Here is a 21652-nt window from a genome sequence, read left to right on the forward strand (position 1 = left end):
AATCTCTTGCATTTAATCGGCCCCTTGTTCTGGATCCATTAACTACTGGATGGTCTCTTTCTATCAACCTTGTACCATCCTTTCATCATTTTAAGTGTTTCTACTGTATCTGCCCATAATCTGCATTGTTCTAATGGGTAAAAAGACACTATTTTTGAACTCTTTGTATTTGTATTTCCTCGTAGTAGGCAGCATCTTGGTGAATCTGCTCTGTACCCTCCTGTGCCTCAATACTACATGCAGCACTCTAATTGAAGTCTAATAAGGACATTATTACCTCTCTTCTTTTATATTCTATACCTCTTGTGATAACCTTGAATTCAATTAGCAATTTTTTTTACAGCCTGTGGTACTGCCTTAATGTCCTGTGAACTGGAACTTCCAAATCCACTGCTATTCCATAGCGCAGGGTCTACTCCCATTCAGAGTATAATTACTGCTGTTATTTTTTTTACGAAAATCATCTCAGACTTACTGACCTTGCATTCCCTCTGCCACTTTCTAGCCCATTCGCTCCTCATCAATATCCCTTTGTAGCTTCCTCTTGGTCTTGTATTAGTATTATCTGCAAATTTCAACACCACACACTCTAGGCCTATATTCAAATCATTGATATACTTAGTGAACAGAAGTGGCCCCAGAATTGAACCATGTTGGATACGACTACCTGCTTCCAACCATCTGCCAGAAATCCTTTAAGATCATTTTTAAAAGGTCATGGATTTCTGGGTTTTATGTATTGGGTCATAATAGGAAAAGGTAGTAAATTTGTACAAGGCATTGGTTAGGCCACTGTTTCAGTATTGCATCTGATTCTGGGCACCCTGTTACGGGAAGGATATTTGAGCCATGAAAAGGATGCAATTAAGATTCACTGGAATAATATCAGCAATGAGAAGTTATGAATATGATCTTCAAAGAAGTTGGGTCTTTTCCACTGGAACCGAAAGGTTAAGCGCAGAAGGTTTTCAAGATTATGGAAAGTATTGAGAGGATAAATAGCGAATGATCGTTTCGACTGGTTGTTGAATCAGTAACTGGGGCATGGACTCCTGATTATCACTGGAAAAATGATGGGTGATGTTAGAAATGTTTTTACAGTGTTATTAGAATATGCTTTACTATGGCTATTGAGACAGATGTTAAAGGAGAGTTGGAATATAAAAGAATAGAGAAAGGGTAGGGGATATGGGATTAGATTAGTTGATTTGAAGAGCAAGGACTGGCACAGGTGCAAGAAGTCAAATGGCCACTTTCTATGCTGTAGTTTTTATGATTTTTCACTCACTTTTGTCCTCTCATTGACTGTAAAGCGCTTTGAGACATCCGGTGGTTGTGAAATGCGCTATATAAATGCAAGTCTCTCTCTTTCATTTTTCCCTTTTTCTCCTTTCTCCTCTTTCTCTCTCCTTCTCTTGGGCTGCCTGTCTTGGGATGCCTGTCTTTGTCTTCCTTTCTTTCTTGGGCTTCCTTTTCTTTTCTTTGGTTGTTTGGGCTTTCTTTCTCTCCTTGAACAATCAACTTTTCACCAATTGTTTAAGCCTGTCTTCATAACTTAAAACTAAATTCCACGATGAAGCTTGTTGCTTTATCTATGCTTTATTTATCTTCTATGCTCAAAAGGTTTGACGATGCAAGGATGCTTTTTGGCAAATTTTTTTAATAAATCAATTTTACTTGTATTACCCCTGTTTGCTGATTTTTATTTATAGGAGTATTAACTGGGAACAATAATCCCATTGAATATATGGATTTAAGATGTTTTTATTTCTTACAGTCATGGCAACAAGGAAGTGTTCTCCTGTCGAGGGATTAAGTTAGCAGTGGACTGGTTTTTGGAAAGGGGCCATAAAGATATTACTGTGTTTGTGCCTGCCTGGAGGAAGGAACAATCAAGACCTGATGCCCTCATCACGGGTAACCTGTAGCAATTACTCAGTTGATTTGGATTGGTACATAAATTAAACATTGCCAGAGTTGTTACTGTTGATGGACCGGAATAGACCCCAGTTTCAAATTTTTTAGACCTAAAGTTTAAAGAACCTTTTTTATATAAATTTAATTCTTTTGAGTTTGTGTTGTAATGCAGTGAGACAAAATCTTGAAAAAGTGGATTTTTTAAAAAATGATTAATTTCCAGCATTTTATTGCTCTGTTGCAAGGCTATGGAATAGAGCACATCCGTGATCTTCCTATAAAAGATAATACAGCCAATCTGTGTTAACTGAGTTGTGTTTCCCTTTTTGAATATTGCAAAGGGTAAATAATAATGTTGATTATATCTACACATCTGCAGCTTTCCAGAAGATTGTAAAATAGTTAGTGCTCCTCAAGATACTTTGCTGTTGATAGATTAGGGAACCCTACCTATAAAATCTCAACTCATAAGGGGCCCAAGTTTTGGGCCGCGCCTAGAACAGCGCAGTCCCGATCTGGACGCCCATTTTTCGCGCCACAAAGTGCGCCTAAAAAATACTTCCAGATTCTCCGGCTCGCTGCTGGCCCTCGGCGCGGCGCAGCACGAGCTGTAGGGGGCGGAGCCAGGTCCCTGCGCTGAAAACAGTGCCGGGACCTCTGCACATGCGCACTACAGTGGGCACACATGTGCAGTAGCTCCAGGTGCCCAAAACTGTGTGGGAGGGGCCCGAAGCACGCAGCCTCTAGCCCTGGCCGAATGGCCTAACTGGGGCTGCGTGCATAAGGTTGCCTCCCACGCCCAGCTCCTGCTTCCTCCGGACCGGACCCGACCCGACCCGACTTGACTCACGCTCCCCACCCCGACCCAACCTCCTCTTCCCCCGCTCCCGACCGTCCCTCCCCGACCGACCGACCTCCGCCCGCCCCCGACCGATCTCCGCCCTCGCCCCCCCGACCGACCGACCACCCCCCCCCACCCCCTCCGCCCCGACCCACATTCCCCCTGGACCCCGACGCCACCGACCTGTCAATCCGGTAAGTCTAAGCTCGAAGTCTTGGGCCCGGCCCGCCTCCCTCTCCTTTCTCTCTCTCTCTCTCTCTCTCTCTCTCTTTTCCCCCCCCGCCCTCTCTCTCCCGCCCTCTCTCTTCCCCCACCCCCCCCTTCCCTCCCTCCCTCCTTTCTTACCCCCCCTTCCTTCCCTCCCTCCCTTCTCACCCCACCCTTCCCTCCCTCCCTCCCTTCTCACCCCACCCTTCCTCCCTCCCTCCCTTCTCACCCCACCCTTCCCTCCCTCCCTCCCTTCTCACCCCACCCTTCCCTCCCTCCCTCCCTTCTCACCCCCCCTTCCCTCCCTCCCTTCTCACCCCCCCCTTCCCTCCCTTCCTTCTCACCCCCCCCTCCTTCCCTTCTCTCCCCCCCTCCTTCCCTTCTCTCCCCCCCTCCATTCTAATCCTCCCCTCCCTCCCTTCTCTCCCCCTCTTCTTCTTCCCCCCCTCTTCTTCCCCCCCTCCTTCCCTTCTCTCCCCCCCCCTCCCTCTCTCCCCCCTCCCTTCTAATCCTCCCCTCCTTCCCTTCTCTCCCCCTCTTCTTCTCTCCCCTCTTCTTCTCTCCCCCTCTTCCTTCTCACCCCCCCTCCCTTCTCACCCCCCCCTCCCTTCTCACCCCCCCCTCCCTTCTCACCCCCCCCTCCCTTCTCACCCCCCCCTCCCTTCTCACCCCCCCCTCCCTTCTCACCCCCCCCTCCCTTCTCACCCCCCCCTCCCTTCTCACCCCCCCCTCCCTTCTCACCCCCCCCTCCCTTCTCACCCCCCCCCTCCCTTCTCACCCCCCCCTCCCTTCTCACCCCCCCCTCCCTTCTCACCCCCCCCCTCCCTTCTCACCCCCCCCTCCCTTCTCACCCCCCCCTCCCTTCTCACCCCCCCCTCCCTTCTCACCCCCCCCTCCCTTCTCACCCCCCCCTCCCTTCTCACCCCCCCTCCCTTCTCACCCCCCCCTCCCTTCTCACCCCCCCCCTCCCTTCTCACCCCCCCCTCCCTTCTCACCCCCCCCTCCCTTCTCACCCCCCCCTCCCTTCTCACCCCCCTCCTCCCTTCTCACCCCCCCTCCCTTCTCACCCCCCTCCCTCCTCACCTCCCCCCCTCCCTCCTCACCTCCCCCCCTCCTCACCTCGCCCCGCCCCCCCTCCTCACCTCGCCCCGCCCCCCCTCCTCACCTCGCCCCGCCCCCCCTCCACACCTCGCCCCCCCCCTCCTCACCTCGCCCCGCCCCCCCTCCTCACCTCGCCCCGCCCCCCCTCCTCACCTCGCCCCGCCCCCCCTCCTCACCTCGCCCCGCCCCCCCTCCTCACCTCGCCCCGCCCCCCCTCCTCACCTCGCCCCGCCCCCCCTCCTCACCTCGCCCCGCACCCCCTCCTCACCTCGCCCCGCACCCCCTCCTCACCTCGCCCCGCCCCCCCTCCTCACCTCGCCCCGCCCCCCCTCCTCACCTCGCCCCGCCCCCCCTCCTCACCTCGCCCCGCCCCCCCTCCTCACCTCGCCCCGCCCCCCCTCCTCACCTCGCCCCGCCCCCCCTCCTCACCTCGCCCCGCCCCCCCTCCTCACCTCGCCCCGCCCCCCCTCCTCACCTCGCCCCGCCCCCCCTCCTCACCTCGCCCCGCCCCCCCTCCTCACCTCGCCCCGCCCCCCCTCCTCACCTCGCCCCGCCCCCCCTCCTCACCTCGCCCCGCCCCCCCTCCTCACCTCGCCCCGCCCCCCCTCCTCACCTCGCCCCCCCCCCTCCCTTCTCACCCCCCCCTCCCTTCTCACCCCCCCCTCCCTTCTCACCCCCCCCCTCCCTTCTCACCCCCCCCCCCGCCCTTCTCACTCTCCCCCTCCCTTCTCACCCCCCCTCCCTTCTCACCCCCCCTCCCTTCTCACCCCCCCTCCCTTCTCACCCCCCCCTCTCACACTCCCCCCTCCCTTCCTTCTCACCTCCCCTCCTTCCTTCTCACCCCCCCTCCTTCCTTCTCACCCCACCCCCTTCCTTCTCACCCCTCCCCCCACCCCCTCTTCCCCCCCCCCCCCATCTCACCTCACCCCGCCCCCCTCCCTTCTCACCCCCCTCCTCACTTCCCCTCCCCTCCTCACGCCCCCTCCCCTCCTCTTCTCACCCCCCTCCCTTCTCACCCCCCTCCCCTCCCCCCCCTCCCTTCTCACCCCCCTCCCCTCCCCTCCCACCCTTCTCACCCCACCCTTCCTTCTCTCCCCACCCCCTCCTCTCCCCACCCCCTCCTCTCCCCACCCCCTCCTCTCCCCCCACTTCCCTTTCCTCCCCCTCACCCCACCTCCCCCCTCCTCACCTCACCCCGCCCCCCCATCTCACCTGACCCCGCCCCCCCTCCCTTCTCACCCCCCTCCTCACGCCTCCTCCCCTCCTCTTCTCACCCCCCCCTCCCTTCTCACCCCCCTCCCCTCCCACCCTTCTCACCCCACCCTTCCTTCTCACTCCACCCCCTCCTCGCCCCACCCCCCCATCCTCCTCCCCCCACCCCCTCTACCCCAATATAAAATAGGTACGTTGGGTTCCAACTTGTTTTTCAGATATCTTCTAAATTAGGATTACCAAACACTTGGTTTATATACACTTTCAGTTGTTTAGTGATATTTGATGCATGTAAGTTAGTACTTCAATATATCCATGTAAAGTATTGAGGCTCTTAAAATTTAGTGTATGCCATCTGCTGAGAGATAATAAGATTTGATCTTGAGCCTTGGCTTTGGATGTTTAAGTCTGACTGAGAGCTTAGCACAGGATTCCCAGATACTGCCCATGCCTTTCAACTCAATATCTGCTCTGTCAACCTTTTTTTATATTTTAGATCTATTGGCTCAAGTATTTTTTCTGATTGCCTCTGCAACATTTTTGTGCTTCCTTCTGAACCCAAGTATGCAAGTCTTCCTATTTATTTTCTAAGTCTAAACATCCTTCTTAACTTCAGAACACACAAAAAAATCCTCAATGCAACTGTCTGTCATCATTTATTCTTTCCGTGTCCTTGCTGCTGCCAAAACAGATGCATAAGGCTGATAAGAGGATACCCTACTTATTAGCACAGATGGGCAGCAATTATGTCAGCCTGTTGTCCTGTTTAGAGCGACTCCTTGGATTCAAGAACTGTAAATTCACCTGCTTCCACCTTCCTTTTAACACTGATTTGGAATGTTTGGCCGTTATTCAGCCTTGACCAATTTATCATAGCACATGTTGCTTTGGTTGAAAAGAACCAAACACTGGTTTGTTGGTGAGGTGTTTTGATAGATTTAGAAAACTTCTTATGATTTCAATACAAATTTCTGAACGGGCATTCTCCAAGTGCTTACTAATAAACTTTTTTGCCTTAATCACATAATGCACATTCAGTCAAAGCTGAATGTCTAATCGGTGCTCACCTCTACATTGGCATATGGGAAATGCTAAGCCAAACACACAGAATTCTCAGAAACTGTTATATTGTCTATTATAAAGAGTAATAAACAATAATGTATTGCAAGGCAGTAACATCTCCAGTTAAAAACAGAAAATGTTGGAAACACGCAGGTTAAGCAGCATCCGTGGAGAGAGAAACAAAGAGAATGGCAAACATTTAAAGATCACATGGATGAACTTCAACAAATGTACATCCCTGTCTGGAGTAAAGATAAAAATGGGGAAGGTGGCTCAACTGTGGCTCAACGAGGGAAATTAAGGATAGTGTTAAATCCAAGGAAGAGGCATATAAATTGGCCAGAAAAAGCAGCAATCCTGAGAACTGGGAGAATTTTATAATACAGCAGAGGAGGACAATGGGCTTAATTAGGAGGGGGAAAATAGAGTATGAGAGGAAGCTTGCTGAGAACATAAAAACTGACTGCAAAAGCTTCTATAGATATGTGAAGAGAAAATGATGAGTGAAGACAAACATAGGTCCTTTGCAGTCAAACAAATACTTTGGTTCTGTCTTCACGAAGGAAGACACAAATAATACTAAGGAACCGAGGGTCTAGTGAGAAGGAGGAACTGTAGGAAATCCTTATTAGACGGGAAATTGTGTTAGGGAAATTGAGGGGTTTGAAGACCGATTAAATCTCCAGGGCCTGATGGTCTGCATCCCAGAGTACTTAAGGAAGTGGCCCGAGAAATAGTGGATGCATTGGTGATCATTTTCCAACAGTCTTATCGACTCTGGATTGGTTCCTATGGACTGGAAGGTAGCTAATGTAACACCACTTTTTAAGAAGGGAGGGAGAGAGAAAATGGGTAATTATAGACCTGTTAGCCTGACATCAGTAGTGGGGAAAATGTTGGAATCAATTATTAAAGATGAAATAGCAGCGCATTTGGAAAGCAGTGACAGGATCGGTCCAAGTCAGCATGGATTTATGAAAGGGAAATCCTGCTTGACAAATCTTCTAGAATTTTTTGAGGATGTAACTAGTAGAGTGGACAAGGGAGAACCGGTGGATGTGGTGTATTTGGACTTTCAAAAGGTTTTTGACACAGTCCCACACAAGAGATTGGTGTGCACAATTAAAGCACATGGTATTGGGGGTAATGGACTGACGTGGATCGAGAACTGGTTGGCAAACAGGAAGCAGAGAGTCGGGATAAACGGGTCCTTTTCAGAATGGCAGACAGTGACTAGTGGGGTGCCACAGGGCTCAGTGCTGGGACCCCAGCTATTTACAATATACATCAATGATTTGGATGAGGGAATTGAGTGTAATATCTCCAAGTTTGCAGATGACACTAAACTGGGTGGCGGTGTGAGCTGTGAGGAGGATGCTAAAAGGCTGCAGGTTGACTTGGACAGGTTAGGTGAGTGGGCAAGCGAGTGGCAGATGCAGTATAATGTGGATAAATGTGAGGTTATCCACTTTGGGGGCAAAAACACAAAGGCAGAATATTATCTGAATGGCGGCAGATTAGGAAAAGGGGAGGTGCAACGAGACCTGGGGTGTCATGGTACATCAGTCATTGAAAGTTGGCATGCAAGTACAGCAGGCGGTGAAGGCGGCAAATGGTATGTTGGCCTTCATAGCTAGGGGATTTGAGTATAGGAGCAGGGAGGTCTTACTGCAGTTGTACAGGGCCTTAGTGAGGCCTCACCTGGAATATTGTGTTCAGTTTTGGTCTTCTAATCTGAGGAAGGACGTTCTTGCTATTGAGGGAGTGCAGCGAAGGTTCACCAGACTGATTCCTGGGATGGCAGGACTGACATATGAGAGACTGGATCGACTGGGCCTGTATTCACTGGAGTTTAGAAGAATGAGAGGGGATCTCATAGAAACATATAAAATTCTGACGGGACTGGACAGATTAGATGCAGGAAGAATGTTCCCGATGTTGGGGAAGTCCAGAACCAGGGGGACATAGTCTAAGGATAAGGAGTAAACCATTTAGGACTGAGATGAGGAGAAACTCCTTCACTGAGAGTTGTTAACCTGTGGAATTCCCTACCGCAGACAGTTGTTGATACCAGTTCATTGGATATATGCAAGAGGGAGTTAGATATGGCTCTTACGGCTAAAGGGATCAAGGGGTATGGATGATCTTATTGAATGGTGGTGCAGACTTGAAGGGCCGAATGGCCTACTCCCGCACCTATTTTCTATGTTTATTAGTTAACATTTCAGGTCGATTACCTTTCATTAGAACACTTCTGATGAAAAGTCAATGATCTGAAATGTTAACTCTGTTTCTATCTCCACAGATGCTGCAGGACCTGCTGTGTGTTTCCAGCATTTTGTGTTTCGATTTCAAATTTCCAGCCTCTGTAGGATTTTTCTTTTTGTTTTAGTAACCTCTCGGTTAAGCTGCTGTTTGATAAACCATGGGAGATGTCTACTTAATCCCTCATATTTTACTACCTTCACATACTCCAGACTCTTACTTACTAACATTCTTCATTTCCATTCATATAGGAAAGTCTTGGCTGATTTTTATAAAATTAAATCCAGCCTGTAAACATTTTTTTTAATTTCCTTTTTGTCTTCCCTTCCTTCCCTTTCCCCCAAAATAACTACTGGCTCATACCTAAGCCTAAGCTGATTTCCAAGTGTTTTTGCAAAAGAATGTTGGTTAATGTGTTTACTATAAACCTGGAAAACTAAGTGATGCCAAAAGTTCATGATTATCAAATTTGGAAATTATGCCCTGAAACTAGAAATAGTATTTCAGAAATCTAGATAGTGATGTAACAATTATTACATATAAAACAATTTTATTTTCACAGATCAAGAAATCCTGCGCAAGTTGGAAAAGGATAAAATCCTCGTCTTCACACCATCCCGTCGTGTGCAAGGGCGAAGAGTGGTTTGCTATGACGATCGCTTCATAGTGAAATTGGCTTACGGGTCAGATGGTATCATTGTATCAAATGATAACTACAGGGATTTGCAAAATGAAAAGCCTGAATGGAAAAAATTCATAGATGAGAGATTACTTATGTATTCTTTTGTAAATGACAAGTGAGTATTCAGATTTTGCAAGACAGTGTTTTACATTCAATGCAATCTAAAAGTTATTATGTTAGCGGGCATCCAAAATGTTATCAAGTGGCTGGTATTAATGTAGTATCACTTGATGATTGTGATGTGCATAGCATTGATGTAATTTTGTTTAATTTCAGATTTATGCCACCTGATGATCCTCTGGGTCGCCATGGGCCTAGCTTGGATAACTTTCTGAGGAAGCGACCTGTTGTTCCAGAACACAAGAAGCAGCCGTGTCCATATGGTAAATTGATTTTGAAATATAAAAACCCTGTTTATACTACACTCGAATTTCAGCTACACCAAAACATTTCAGTAGTATTCTCCAAAGTAGAGAGGTGTAATTCCTTCACAATACAAACTAAACAGGGTCGCTGTACAAGTTTCTTGTATGTATTCTTTGTAGTTTGGCTACTGCCTGAAGACTTGCTAACATATTACAAACCAAAAGTGCACTTTGACGTGATGAGTCTTGGCTGTAAAGAAGACTGTAAATCTTGTTACATAAGGAGGTGTAAGAACTGCTACTAATCACTAATACCACTTTGAAGGCACATTAAGATATTTCAGTTCAATATAGGGGCAGAAATCCCAGCCTCTCGGGTCCGTGCTGAGTGTGTACGAACCCGGGAAGGCATCGCAAAAGCTGGTTTTCAGTGCGCAAATGCTCCAGCTTGACAGATCTTCTGTATCTCAGCAGCCAGGAGATTTGCATGGGCAAGATTGTGGTATTTACCCATATCTTGCCCAGCAATTGTCCTGAAAACTCTTGCACCTGATAAAAGCAGGCGCATAGCATACTTTTACCGACATAAGAGTTTTAAACACACTTGAAACATAAAAAATAAAATTTAAACACTTTATTTTTAAAAACCCTGTCCACGTCGTTAAATTTGTTTTAAAGCATAATTTAGAAAACATATTTTAAAAATCGGAATAAATATTTAATACATAAATAACTTTAATTTAAATTAATGTTAAATATGTAGTGTATTCTATTTTTTATTTTGTTTTGGGGGGGGGGTTCTCATTCATAATGGGAACTCCAACTTAGAGTTCCCATTATTATAAATGAGAACATACTTTCTCATACTGAATGGCTGCCTAGAGCCATGTGACTGCAGCTCCAGCCCTGCGCATGCCCTAACGTGCACACGCTGCAACGCGCAGTCAGTGGAGGCCTCAGGACTGGGAACTCGCATGAGCGCAGCTGCTTCAGGTAAGTGTGCATCTTTTAAGTTTTTTACCCGGTCGCCCGTGGGAAGCAGCCGATCGGGATTTCTGGGCCCTTGTATTTGAGATGAGTCTTAAAGGCACCATATGAATAAAATGGGTGCCTGCTGTCATACAATTTTACTTAGCCCACAAGTCAAAAAAGAAATCACAGCCAAACCTGAGCTTTTCCTTCACTATATTCCAAATTTAATGTCTGGGCCTGGTTTGAATAGGAAGCCTCGGTTTCCCACCCGCAGCCAGCTAGATTGAGAGGCTAGCTCTGGGCGAGTATTGCCTGCACTGGGACACGCAAAGGAGGGCAAGATTGCATGGGGGGCCCGGGTCAGCTGGGGTGGGGGACCTGAAAAGATTGGGGGGGGAAGGAAGGGAGGGGGGGGAAAGGAAAGGGAAGGGGGAGAGGGGGGAAAGGGAAGGGAGAGGAGGGAGGGGGGAAAGGAGGAAGGGGGGAGGGGGGAAAGGGAAGGGAGAGGAGGAAGGGGGGAGGGGAAGGGGGGAAGGGGGGGGAAGGGAAGGGAGGGGGGGGAAGGGAAGGGAAGGGAGGGGGGAAAGAGGGAGGGGAGGGAGGGGGCGGGTGTCCAGAATATTGCAATCGCAAGACCAGCACTGGGGGGGGGAGGAGGAAAAGGAGCATGGAGGCGGGGGGTCTGATTGGAGGCCTCATTGAGGGGGTTCTCCGTTCTCAGGGGATGGGTGTTAAGTAGGGATCCAGGAAGTTAATGCAAGGACACTTATCTCTCCTTGCTTTAGCTGTCGGGTTTCACGAGATGTGCAAAACCCAACCAGCTTAAGTTAAATACAAAATTGAGGTTGAAGATGCTGCTTCCAGCCTAATTATAATATTTAAATAGACAACCTGCTTCCTGGCAGTGGATTGGCTGCCCTTCCGCCTCTATTAAAACCAGAAGTGGGCGGCTTGGTTGAGGTCGGGATTCACATTAACACTTTAACTACCACGACGCCCCCAACCAACCCCCTTTTATTAGGATAAAATTCCCCCCACGTGTCAGCCGTGGCTCAGTTGGTAGCACTCTCGCCTCAGACAGAAGGTCTTTGGGTTCAAGTCCCACACAAGGTCGCACTCTGTGAAGTACTGAGGCAGTGCTGCACTGTCTGAGGTGGTGTCTTTCGGATGAGACGATAAATCGAGGCCCCACCTGTCCTCTCAGGTTGACATAAAGGATCCCATGGTACTATTTTGAAGAAGAACCATGGCAGTTCTCTCCAGTGTCCTGGCCACTATTTAGCCCTCAACCAACATCACTAAAAACAGATTATCTGGTCTTGCTGTGCATAAATTGGCTGTCACATTTCCTGAATTGCAATACAGACTACACTGCAAAAGTACTTCATTGGCTGTAAAGCACTTTAGGAGACCCTGAAATCGTAAAAAGCAGTTATATAATTGCAAGTCTTTCTTTCCACCAGTGTCACTGGATAGTGATTGGGAATGGGAGCCAGGCTATCCTCTCCCCTGACACACTTGCCTTCCTTGCTGAGGGATGCTGATGCCAGTTGTAGCACCCCACCACTTCCCAGACAGCGATCAGCTAACTCTGCAATCGGTGTTTGTTTTTTGTTGAAAATCAGTATTTTGATCCATGTATAGAAATAACTTGAATGTACACTGGACACCAAATTCCCCAGTACTGAAGTATAGAATATTTTAAACCTGCAGTAATGATGGCCGTTTAATGTCTGCGTACATGTCCTTCTATATTGAAGGCGTGGAACACATTGGTAGATAAGGGAGTGAGGGGATATGGGGAGCGGGCAGGGAAGTGGAGTTGAGCCCAAGATCAGATCAGCCATGATCTTATTAAATGGCGGAGCAGTCTTGAGGTGCCAAATGGCCTACTTCTGCTCCTATTTGTTATGTAATTGGGGTCTGCCCTGATGGGATGTTGTCACACAATGGACTAAACCAAAATAAGACAGCCTCATAAAATTGAAGCAATGCAGAGTAGCGATTAACCAGGCATTAATCTAATCCTCAGTCAAATGACTGATATGAACTGAAGCTTCACTGTCGCAGTTCATGTTGTTACTTGAATTATTCAATTTTAGATTATTTCTTGTATTTTCTGGCCTTTATCTAGTATATATCATGGATATATTATTGGTTTGGATTCACCATCAAGTACTTCCAAGTTTTCTTTCGTTGCACCTGTACCAAGTGTGTTTAATATTTCCTTTTATTCAAGTATGGTATTCTATATGTTAAATAATAGATTAGCAATTTTTTACACTTGATTGGAATAACTAAATGTTTCCTTTGTTCCACAGTAGTCATTTAAAACCTACTTTCGTGTTTTCAACAGGAAAAAAGTGCACTTATGGCCATAAATGTAAGTACTACCATCCAGAACGAGGTACACAGCCTCAGCGTTCTGTGGCTGATGAACTCCGTGCTAGTGCAAAGAATTCAATAATGAAAACCACTAATGAAGGAGGCTTGGTGAAGAGCAACAGTGTTCCATCTAATACCAAAACTGAGGGTATGTTTGATGTCAAACGTACAGCTCCTAAAAGACCGTCTGACCCAAGTATACAAACTCCTCTTTATAATGAAGTTGAAGAGAAACTTGGCAATAAAACCAGATTGGAAACCAGATCCGTGCCCTCTCTTGTTGGTGCATCAAATCCTTCAACTGCAAAAGTCCATGGTAGTGCAGTATCAGGTTCTGGAATGCACTTTTTGACACAAGAACAAGGGGTGCCAGCACAGTACCCACCAATTCTGGTGACCAATAGCCATGGAACACACGTATCCTATAATAACCAGCACCCAAAATGTGACTCTCCTGTTGATGGAGGATATTATTCCATGATGAATCCATATCATAACCTTGGTTTATCTGGTGTACACAGCCCAGACCGGTTTTCTGTAGATAAAGAATACAGACTAAACCATGCAGGTTCTGATTGTAGCAGTGAAGGAAGTATCAGCTGTGGTAGCAGTGATTCATATGTTGGATATAATGAACGAGCCTACCCAAGTTCTCCAGTTACAGTGCTTGAGGAAAACCTGAAATGTCACCAGTTTCATAATCGACATCAGCCCTTTCTTCATGGTTATCATGATACTCTAACAAGAGTGCAAAGTTACAGTCAAGAAGAGCAAAAGCCACCGCTCAAAACTTCTGTCCCTTGCATGGCATCGCATTTGCAGCATCCAATAATTGGGGCTCGCTCCAGTTGTCCTAGTGAATATCGCTCTGTACCTCACAACGCCCAGCATCCACCGACCATGCATATGGGAAGAGCACTAGGAACCACAAGGATAGAAAGCTTTTCAGACTCACGTTTATATGAAAACCTACCAATGAGACAAAGAAAACCTTATATAGGTCAAGAAACGTTTGCCAGTTGGAACAGGCTTGGCTATGGCATGGATGCTTATGGTTACGCACAAGGATATTCATTACCTAACAATCCCGCTCAGCCATGTTATGATCAATTTACATTCCAAAGTCTACCTGAAAAAAGGGAACAGACCTGGAGGATGCCATGGAGCGGACTACCTCCTGAGCCTCCAAATCCACAAAGGTTTCAGGATGCCCGTGACAAGATCTTCATAAATTTGTGCAACATATTTCCAGCTGACCTTGTGCGGATGGTAATGAAAAAGCATCCTCACATGATTGATGCCCAGCAACTTGCTGCAGCTATTCTAGCAGAAAAGTCAAAACTGGGTTATTGAATTGAAATGCATCATCTTGATGTTCTTATTTCTCAGCCCAAATGCTGAGGTAGCTCGCATTTGTGAGATTCTTCAAAACAGGGAGATAAGAGTATAACGTGTAAAGAAGTACCCTCTGCAAAAGGGATTTTTTTGTGTGTTTCTGTTAGTACCTTTTAGAACTATTGTGTTATTTAAAGCTGCAGTTTACTATAGGAAACATTATAAAATGTATATGTTAAAGCACCTTCTTAATTTAATTACTGGTGATGTAGTTTACTGTCTCCATAATATATTGCAGCTTTAACCTGAAGGTGTCAGTAGGAAGTCTGATGTTTTTCTCAAACTAATACATTTAGTGGCTTCTAGCACTTTACCTTCAGCATTTTGAGAAAGTATTGATGGTACCACTAATTGAATAGTATGATCAAAATGTCAGCTGACCTTAACCGAATGGCTGTTAATAGCTGAGCAGAAATACCGATCAGTTATTATTTAAGGATGTATATAGTACTGTACTAAGTTTTGAGGTTGCAATAAAAAGCAACCTTTTTAAAATTAATTTAGTTTAAACATTTTTAAATATTGTGTACTGATTTTTATTATTGCACCCAGGCTGTGGTATTATGAGAAGGCCTGATTTATCTTGCCATAATTTCTTTTTTAAAGTAGAAACAAACAGATTGTCTGTTTTGTTTCAGTAAAAGTTATTTCTGGTATTTTTAATGGGTTTTGCCAGTTGCAGTGTCATATTCATCCTACAAGGAGCTGTTTAGCTGTTGAGTGCATTGCAGGTTCGAGCAAAGTCCTAAATGGCCAGAAATGACCTTTCATTGTTGATACAAATTGTATCTTTTTAAAATAAAATCTACAGTACAGTTAAATTTATATTTAGTAATACCGTAAATACACAAACTTGTGTAAATGTAATTAGGGACAATTTGGGCAACATTTTACCAGATCCTTGAAATTAACCATCAATTTGCAGAATTTTTGCATTATTGCTTTTCACTGGTTGGCAAACATCCAAGTTTGGACAAAATACCTTCTGGACAGCAAAATCCTATATTTGGGTTTATCTGTTTCTCTTTTGCATAGTCAGTAAACAGGTCTGTCCAGTGCCATGTTTTTAAAAAAATATATCCAAAGTGTAACGAGCAATTGTAATGTCAACAAAGTTTAATAATTTCATATTTCTTTTCACTGTTTCTTCATAATCCTGTAGTTAAGGTTTGAGTTTTAGTACTGACTAAGTTCATCTGATGGATTTGTCAATGAGTCTCATCTCTTCATGGCCAGGCTGCGAGATAGGATGTCATCCTGTGGAGGATTGTTACCTCAACTAATTTTAAACTATAGGTATAGCTGCTGTCATTGTTATCCTCTGCAACAAGTGGCTTTCCTGTTAGCTAAAGATGTGGTTGTAAACTGTGGAGAATAACCATGAATTTAATTATGTTTTCAACTTAATAGGGTGAGCATAGATTTTTATATAATAAAGAAAAAGAATAGTAAGCAAAATACTGATGGGAAATAAAATTGGAAAATTACAACCTATTCAATCAATACTCTACCATGATATTGGTGCTTGTGTAATGGTGAGTTTCAATTTTTTTCAAATATGAACATTTTTCCATCCACTCAGTGCCATACAATTCCAAACTCCAGATTTCAATGTCTATTTTTTAAGACTCATCAATGCTGTTCCATTAATGGAACTGGATTATGTTCATCTCTTTTCTTTTTTCTTTCACCCCTCCTACTCCTAAGGTAGAATGTAGCATACTTTCTTGCGGCCTGATCAAAAGCAGATGAAACTTGCATATTTGAATGGATATTTCCATGTATTGCACATATATACCATAACTAAGTTGAGCAGAAACATTACCAAATTTCAGGGAACATGGTAAAATGGTTCCTAAAACCACGTCCAAACACACCTAATAGGATAACCTTTTCACTACTTGTGTGGCACTGTGTGTCACACGAAGTAGACTTTGGGTATGAATGCTTTTTTAACAGGGCATTGTGCTTATAGCCATAACTGATATTCTGAACCATGTTCAGCACATATCCATAACAAATTGTTGTATACAATAATAGTAATTGTTAGTATTCCCTTCCTCATCTACAGTACAATGCTGTTGATTTTTGAATTGCACACATTCTACAGTACCATTATAAAGCTCCCAGTTTGTATTGGTACTATAAAATCTAGTATATCTGTTGAAAAGTTTGATAGTTTATGTGTTTGGGTCAATATTAGAATTTTGAAATGAAATTCATGAATAATTGACTTCTCTTCTCTTTCCTCTTTCCCCACCCAGGTGCCATATCTTCTGGTGCCAAATGGTTAATTTATCAGATGCAACAGTAGTATTTAATTGTATGGTTTTATATTTTACAATTTAAAATATATATTCATTAATATTTTGAAACTTAAAAACTAATGGTTAAGTTTATAATAAAAACAAAGTAAAATATGAACAGAATATTTTGAAACATTTGTGATCTCTGCTTTCTAAACTTAAGTATATTTGGGGTTGTTGAAGAGCTTCTTCAATATAATGCAGCTGACAATGCACATTACTGTTGGTAAAAACAGCTAAAATAATGTTATTACTTTCATGCAAAGCCAGTTTTGTAGTCCAGCTATAATTCTACAGTAATCTAATAGATCTGATCATACATTATAGTTTTGATCTGCTTGTGTGAATATCATCAAGTCACACTAATTCAAGCCACATTATGGTTACCTCAAGATATTTTAATGTAAGACAACATTGTACAGTTAATTATTCCATGAAATTTTTAATCTTGAGTCAGCATTCTGTTTTTAAACTTGCATGTCAAAGTATTATGCATAATTACTTATGACGTTGGGTTTCTAAGATAAGAATTTCCTGCTCTAATTGTTAATCATATGCATGTTATTGCTTGTAAGCAGGAACAGGAAATCATCAATTCTGAAAGCATGCTGGGTGGTGGTTTATACAATGCATGTGACAATTTAATGTACCTAAATTTACCAAAATTAACATCTTGTTCACTTTGCTACTTTATGATGACTCACTGTGTCAACACTTTAAGGGAGGGGGAAGGGAGGTGTGCATATTAAAATTCCTAATACTAATTATTTTTATATATTTTCCATGGCACTTGCACTGTGGTGGCATCTTGCAAGTATATTTATAACGTGTAATAATCGCTTTTTGTGTATACATTTTAAATGGCATGGTAGATAGATTATTGCACAATGTAGGTAAAATGGGGTTAGACTACTAGATTTACATGACTATTAATCTATCAGCCGCAGTTCATATTTTCTGATGTGTAATAAATAGATCGTCTGTGTAACTTTAAAAATTGGGTTTATATTGAAGATTTAATGCAATATTCATGAAATAAGTCTAAATTGTAAACATTTACATGTTTTATCTTAATTGTTTAACTATTGCTAAATGACTGCAGTTTTCTATATAATGTTCAAGTGTAAATGTACTCCATTGCTCACATATTTATTAATCTTGCTCCTCAAGCATCAGCTTTGAACATTTGTCACTGCACTGTAATCGTGGAGGATTGGGCCAAAAGCACGTGAATTGTCATTTTTATGGGTGCCATCAAAACTTTGGCTCCAGCTATCACCTGATGGAAATGTTCTTTATCCCTGTCCTAAGTTATTGTGATATCCTAATCAAGCTTTGTGTATATTATACTGCATCAGTTCTAAATATCTGAAAAGTAGCATATTTTCACTTATTTTAATGGGTGAACTTGTGAGCATGGCATAAAGAGAAATTTTGTTTTAAGAACAGGTTTACTTCTACTTTAGAAAATTATAGGCAAATTTCTAGGGATCAAAAAATGCCAGTTGTAATAGTGACTTGATTTGTGTAACCTTTTTGAAATCTTCCATAAGTTTGATCCCAAGGGGATTCTGCTATTAACTTGCCTGTTTCTTCCATAGACTTTGCTACACTCACTCCCTGCTCTGAGCAGGTCTCTGAACTGTTTTAATTGCCATATATATTCTTCAATTTTCTGCCACATTTATCCAATTTGGGTATATACATATAGGGGGTAATTTTTAAGACTTTGCATTGCTGATAAGGTGTCCCAAATCAAAATTTCAGCTGTGTGCTCTGTATAATTTTTTGACTTCGAATTAATTTTCCAACTTCAAATTAATTTTCCAACTATTATGGACAGTGCACACCCACATTTCCAATCACTATTGGAAATTCTGTATAGGATTATTGTCTATGCTGCTGCCCATACGGCTGTGATCCTATCCCAGTTATTATTTCTTCCATTGTCCACAATAGTCATGCACTAAACTGACACCAGATAAAATAAGCATATTCCAAGCCTAGGCTCTCTTTTTGCTTATTATTCAACATTGCTTTTATCCCATTCCCTAAAATGAGGCTTTAAAAAAAATTGCACGATATCCAATTTACACAACACTTAGTCTTCAGCCACCAGTATCTATCTTAATTCCATTGTCAGTGCCTGAGATCAAGACACTATCTGTAGCAGTGATTGATACCCATGATGCATGCTGTTTGTTGTCGCATAAAGTGATGTAAAGCTGCCATCAGGCTTGGGAAAGGGCTTGTAAGCTCCTTTGTGATACAAGGATGACCAAGTTCTATTTATCCTGAGGTGTAGAGGTTTTCAAGTTTTGTTATAACTCCAGGTCAAACAAGGACTTACTAGAAGGCAACACTTGTTCATAAGAGCAGTCCATGAAAGATGCAGCACCTATATAAAATTGCACGTCAATTTGTGAAGCTTTGGAAAAGGTGGCTGGGTCTTTTAGGTCTCAAACTAATTCCTTTAGCAATAAGTCATAAATCTCAATATTTGGATACAGATATGCTGCAGTCAGCCAGATGGTATGCTGGTGATGTCTAAAATGGTCACTTCTGGATAGGCACTTGCTTGGATTTAATCCTAATTGATACCAATATCAAAGCACAATGGGGAGCAATGAATCTGATTGACTTCTCAAATCCAAGATTATATTTTCCACCAGAAGAATATATTATGGGGAAAATTTGTGAAGACATTCCTTAGGTTCATGTCAGTGGCTAATTGCTACCATTGCTGGGTATATTGGATTAACCATCAGTGCAACTTCTTTATTTTGAACAGTGATGTTGGAAGCTGATGGGTCACCATCAATACCTGGGGCTGAGTTCAAATAAAGCTTCTACTTTGCCTGGAGCTAGTCATTTTGCAATCCTGGGTTCTACCAATCTGTGAAAATATGAAGATAGTGTATCTTCAACAGTAGCAGAGACATGAGCAAGTTGGAAACACTTCACTTTATTCCTTCAATGTAAATTTAAGAGCCCATAATCAAAGTGCATGTTTAGGTGACCATAAGCCAAAACATTTTTCCTCGTCTTCTCCCTCTTGTTTGGTCAGTGGGTAGAATTATTTGAACGACTTGTGACTCGGGCTGCCACTCTCTGGTCAAGGGAGCTCGGTTATACGAGGCTTCTGTAGCAACAGAAGTCGTCTTTATGTATTCTATTGGAATTGTTTTCCATATGAAAGGAGATGGAAAGTCACATGCAAGCTATAATGGTAAATCAATATAGGCTATGCTCACAACAGCCAGGGTTTTTGATATTTGCAAACCGGCTACTGAAATTGTCATTGCCATAGCTCATTGTTTCATTATAACCAAAAGAAACATTATCCAATATGGATATTATGACAGTGTAATTTACTAGTGCAGACTTTAATTAAAGTTATGATTCAGCCTTTGTTCTGACTTGGAGTGAGAGTTATTTGGACTTGAATATACATACATGTGTACTTGGTGACTATACTGTCACCAGTTAGGCCAGAACAAGCCCTTGCATACAGTCAAATAGAAGTCACTTGAATACAGCATAGGCTTGTGAAAGGGTGAGTTTTCACAGATGATTCTCTTTTGCCCTTTGTATTCTAATACAATTTGACCATAATTGTAAAACAAAGATGGGTAGTTTAAAAATTCAGGGATCTTTCCAAATGTTTACTATTGTGAATCCTGTGAACACCCAACAATTTTTTTGTAAATCAGATTGGTTTTCATATTAAAAATACAATTGGATTGCTATCTCAGCACAAAGTTGTGAGCTATTTAGTTGTCATATTTGTGGCAAATTGTTAAGTTTATGCCCAGCTTGAGGCTTAGAAACCTTTAAAATCAATGACTTAATGAATAGTGTACAGCACATAGAACATTTTAAAAACTTTTCAGAGGGAAAAAAAAAACAAGTTCTTGCAAAAAGATAACATGCATGAAAGTATATGGTCAGGGCACAAGTATGTGGCCTCATATCAGGTGATTATTATAGTAGAAATGTATGTTGAAGCACCTGTTTGCCTGTAATATGGTCTGTTTATGAAACTTTTCAAAATACTGTACTAAAACTATTTGGGTTAGTTAACCCAAATAATCTGCAAGTCTTAGTGACAAAATCCTGTCTCACATCTTATCCGAATGATAGTACCTCCAACAGTGCAGCACTCCCTTAGCAGTACACTGGAGTGCCAGCTTAGATTTTGTTTTTGTGCTCTAGTCCCTGGAGTGGAATTTTAACCAACCTTCAGACTAAGCCACAACTGACAAGACACTATCTCTATCAATTCAGTCCTTTAGCTCAATCCTGTAACATCTTGTAGGGCAGCTCCTAATGTACCCCATAAAGTTTGACAAGTTTGAAGACAAAACCCATATGACCCCATTTCTTGTTTTGATCAACAATGGTATATTTTTTCACTAACTTATCGTAAAAGGGGGAATAGTTTGTCTCCATGCAGAACTGTTGTTTTGGATCTCGAGATAGTGAACTTTAAACAAAGAAAAGATAGACCAACTTGTGAACCACTTGCTTTGAATTCCAATCAACTGCATAACACGAGTATGAGCTGGTATTATAGGTGTGGTGCTGCTTTATAGGTATTTAAAATGTTAAAACTAAACTTTAAAATACATTTGTAACCTAGAGGAAAAAGAGCTCTCTTATGCAAACACTTGCTGATTTATACTGGTATTTCATTTCAGAATACAATAAATGAATTCAAATCTTGTCACACTTAGTTTCACTCGTTTAATTTTTCCTCTGATTTTTTTCATCCTTGAAGAATAATACAAAAGTTGAAGATACACAAATGAGTATGTAATCAAGACAAATACACTTCAGTACTGAGCAAGTACTATATTATTGGAAGTGCATTCTTCCATTGAGAAGTTCAATCAGGATTCACTCTGCCTGTTATGGTGGAACATAGATGTTCTGGCTAGTA

The 21652-nt window shown here is 43.2% G+C and overlaps 1 protein-coding gene across 1 annotated transcript in view; it reads left to right on the forward strand.

Annotated features, from left to right (window-relative positions):
• LOC139275131 (probable ribonuclease ZC3H12C) overlaps positions 1-16722 on the forward strand; it is a 105614-nt gene extending 88892 nt beyond the window's left edge. The window contains exons 3-6 of the mRNA XM_070892173.1: positions 1778-1917; positions 9168-9402; positions 9564-9670; positions 12981-16722. Of these exons, the coding sequence (XP_070748274.1) occupies positions 1778-1917; positions 9168-9402; positions 9564-9670; positions 12981-14362 (1864 nt within the window). The 3' untranslated portion in view covers positions 14363-16722. The remainder of the gene's footprint in view (positions 1-1777; positions 1918-9167; positions 9403-9563; positions 9671-12980) is intronic.
• The last annotated feature ends 4930 nt before the right edge of the window (positions 16723-21652 follow it).

The sequence above is a fragment of the Pristiophorus japonicus genome, chromosome 10 (assembly GCF_044704955.1).
Source record: "Pristiophorus japonicus isolate sPriJap1 chromosome 10, sPriJap1.hap1, whole genome shotgun sequence".
Taxonomy (NCBI): domain Eukaryota; kingdom Metazoa; phylum Chordata; class Chondrichthyes; family Pristiophoridae; genus Pristiophorus; species Pristiophorus japonicus.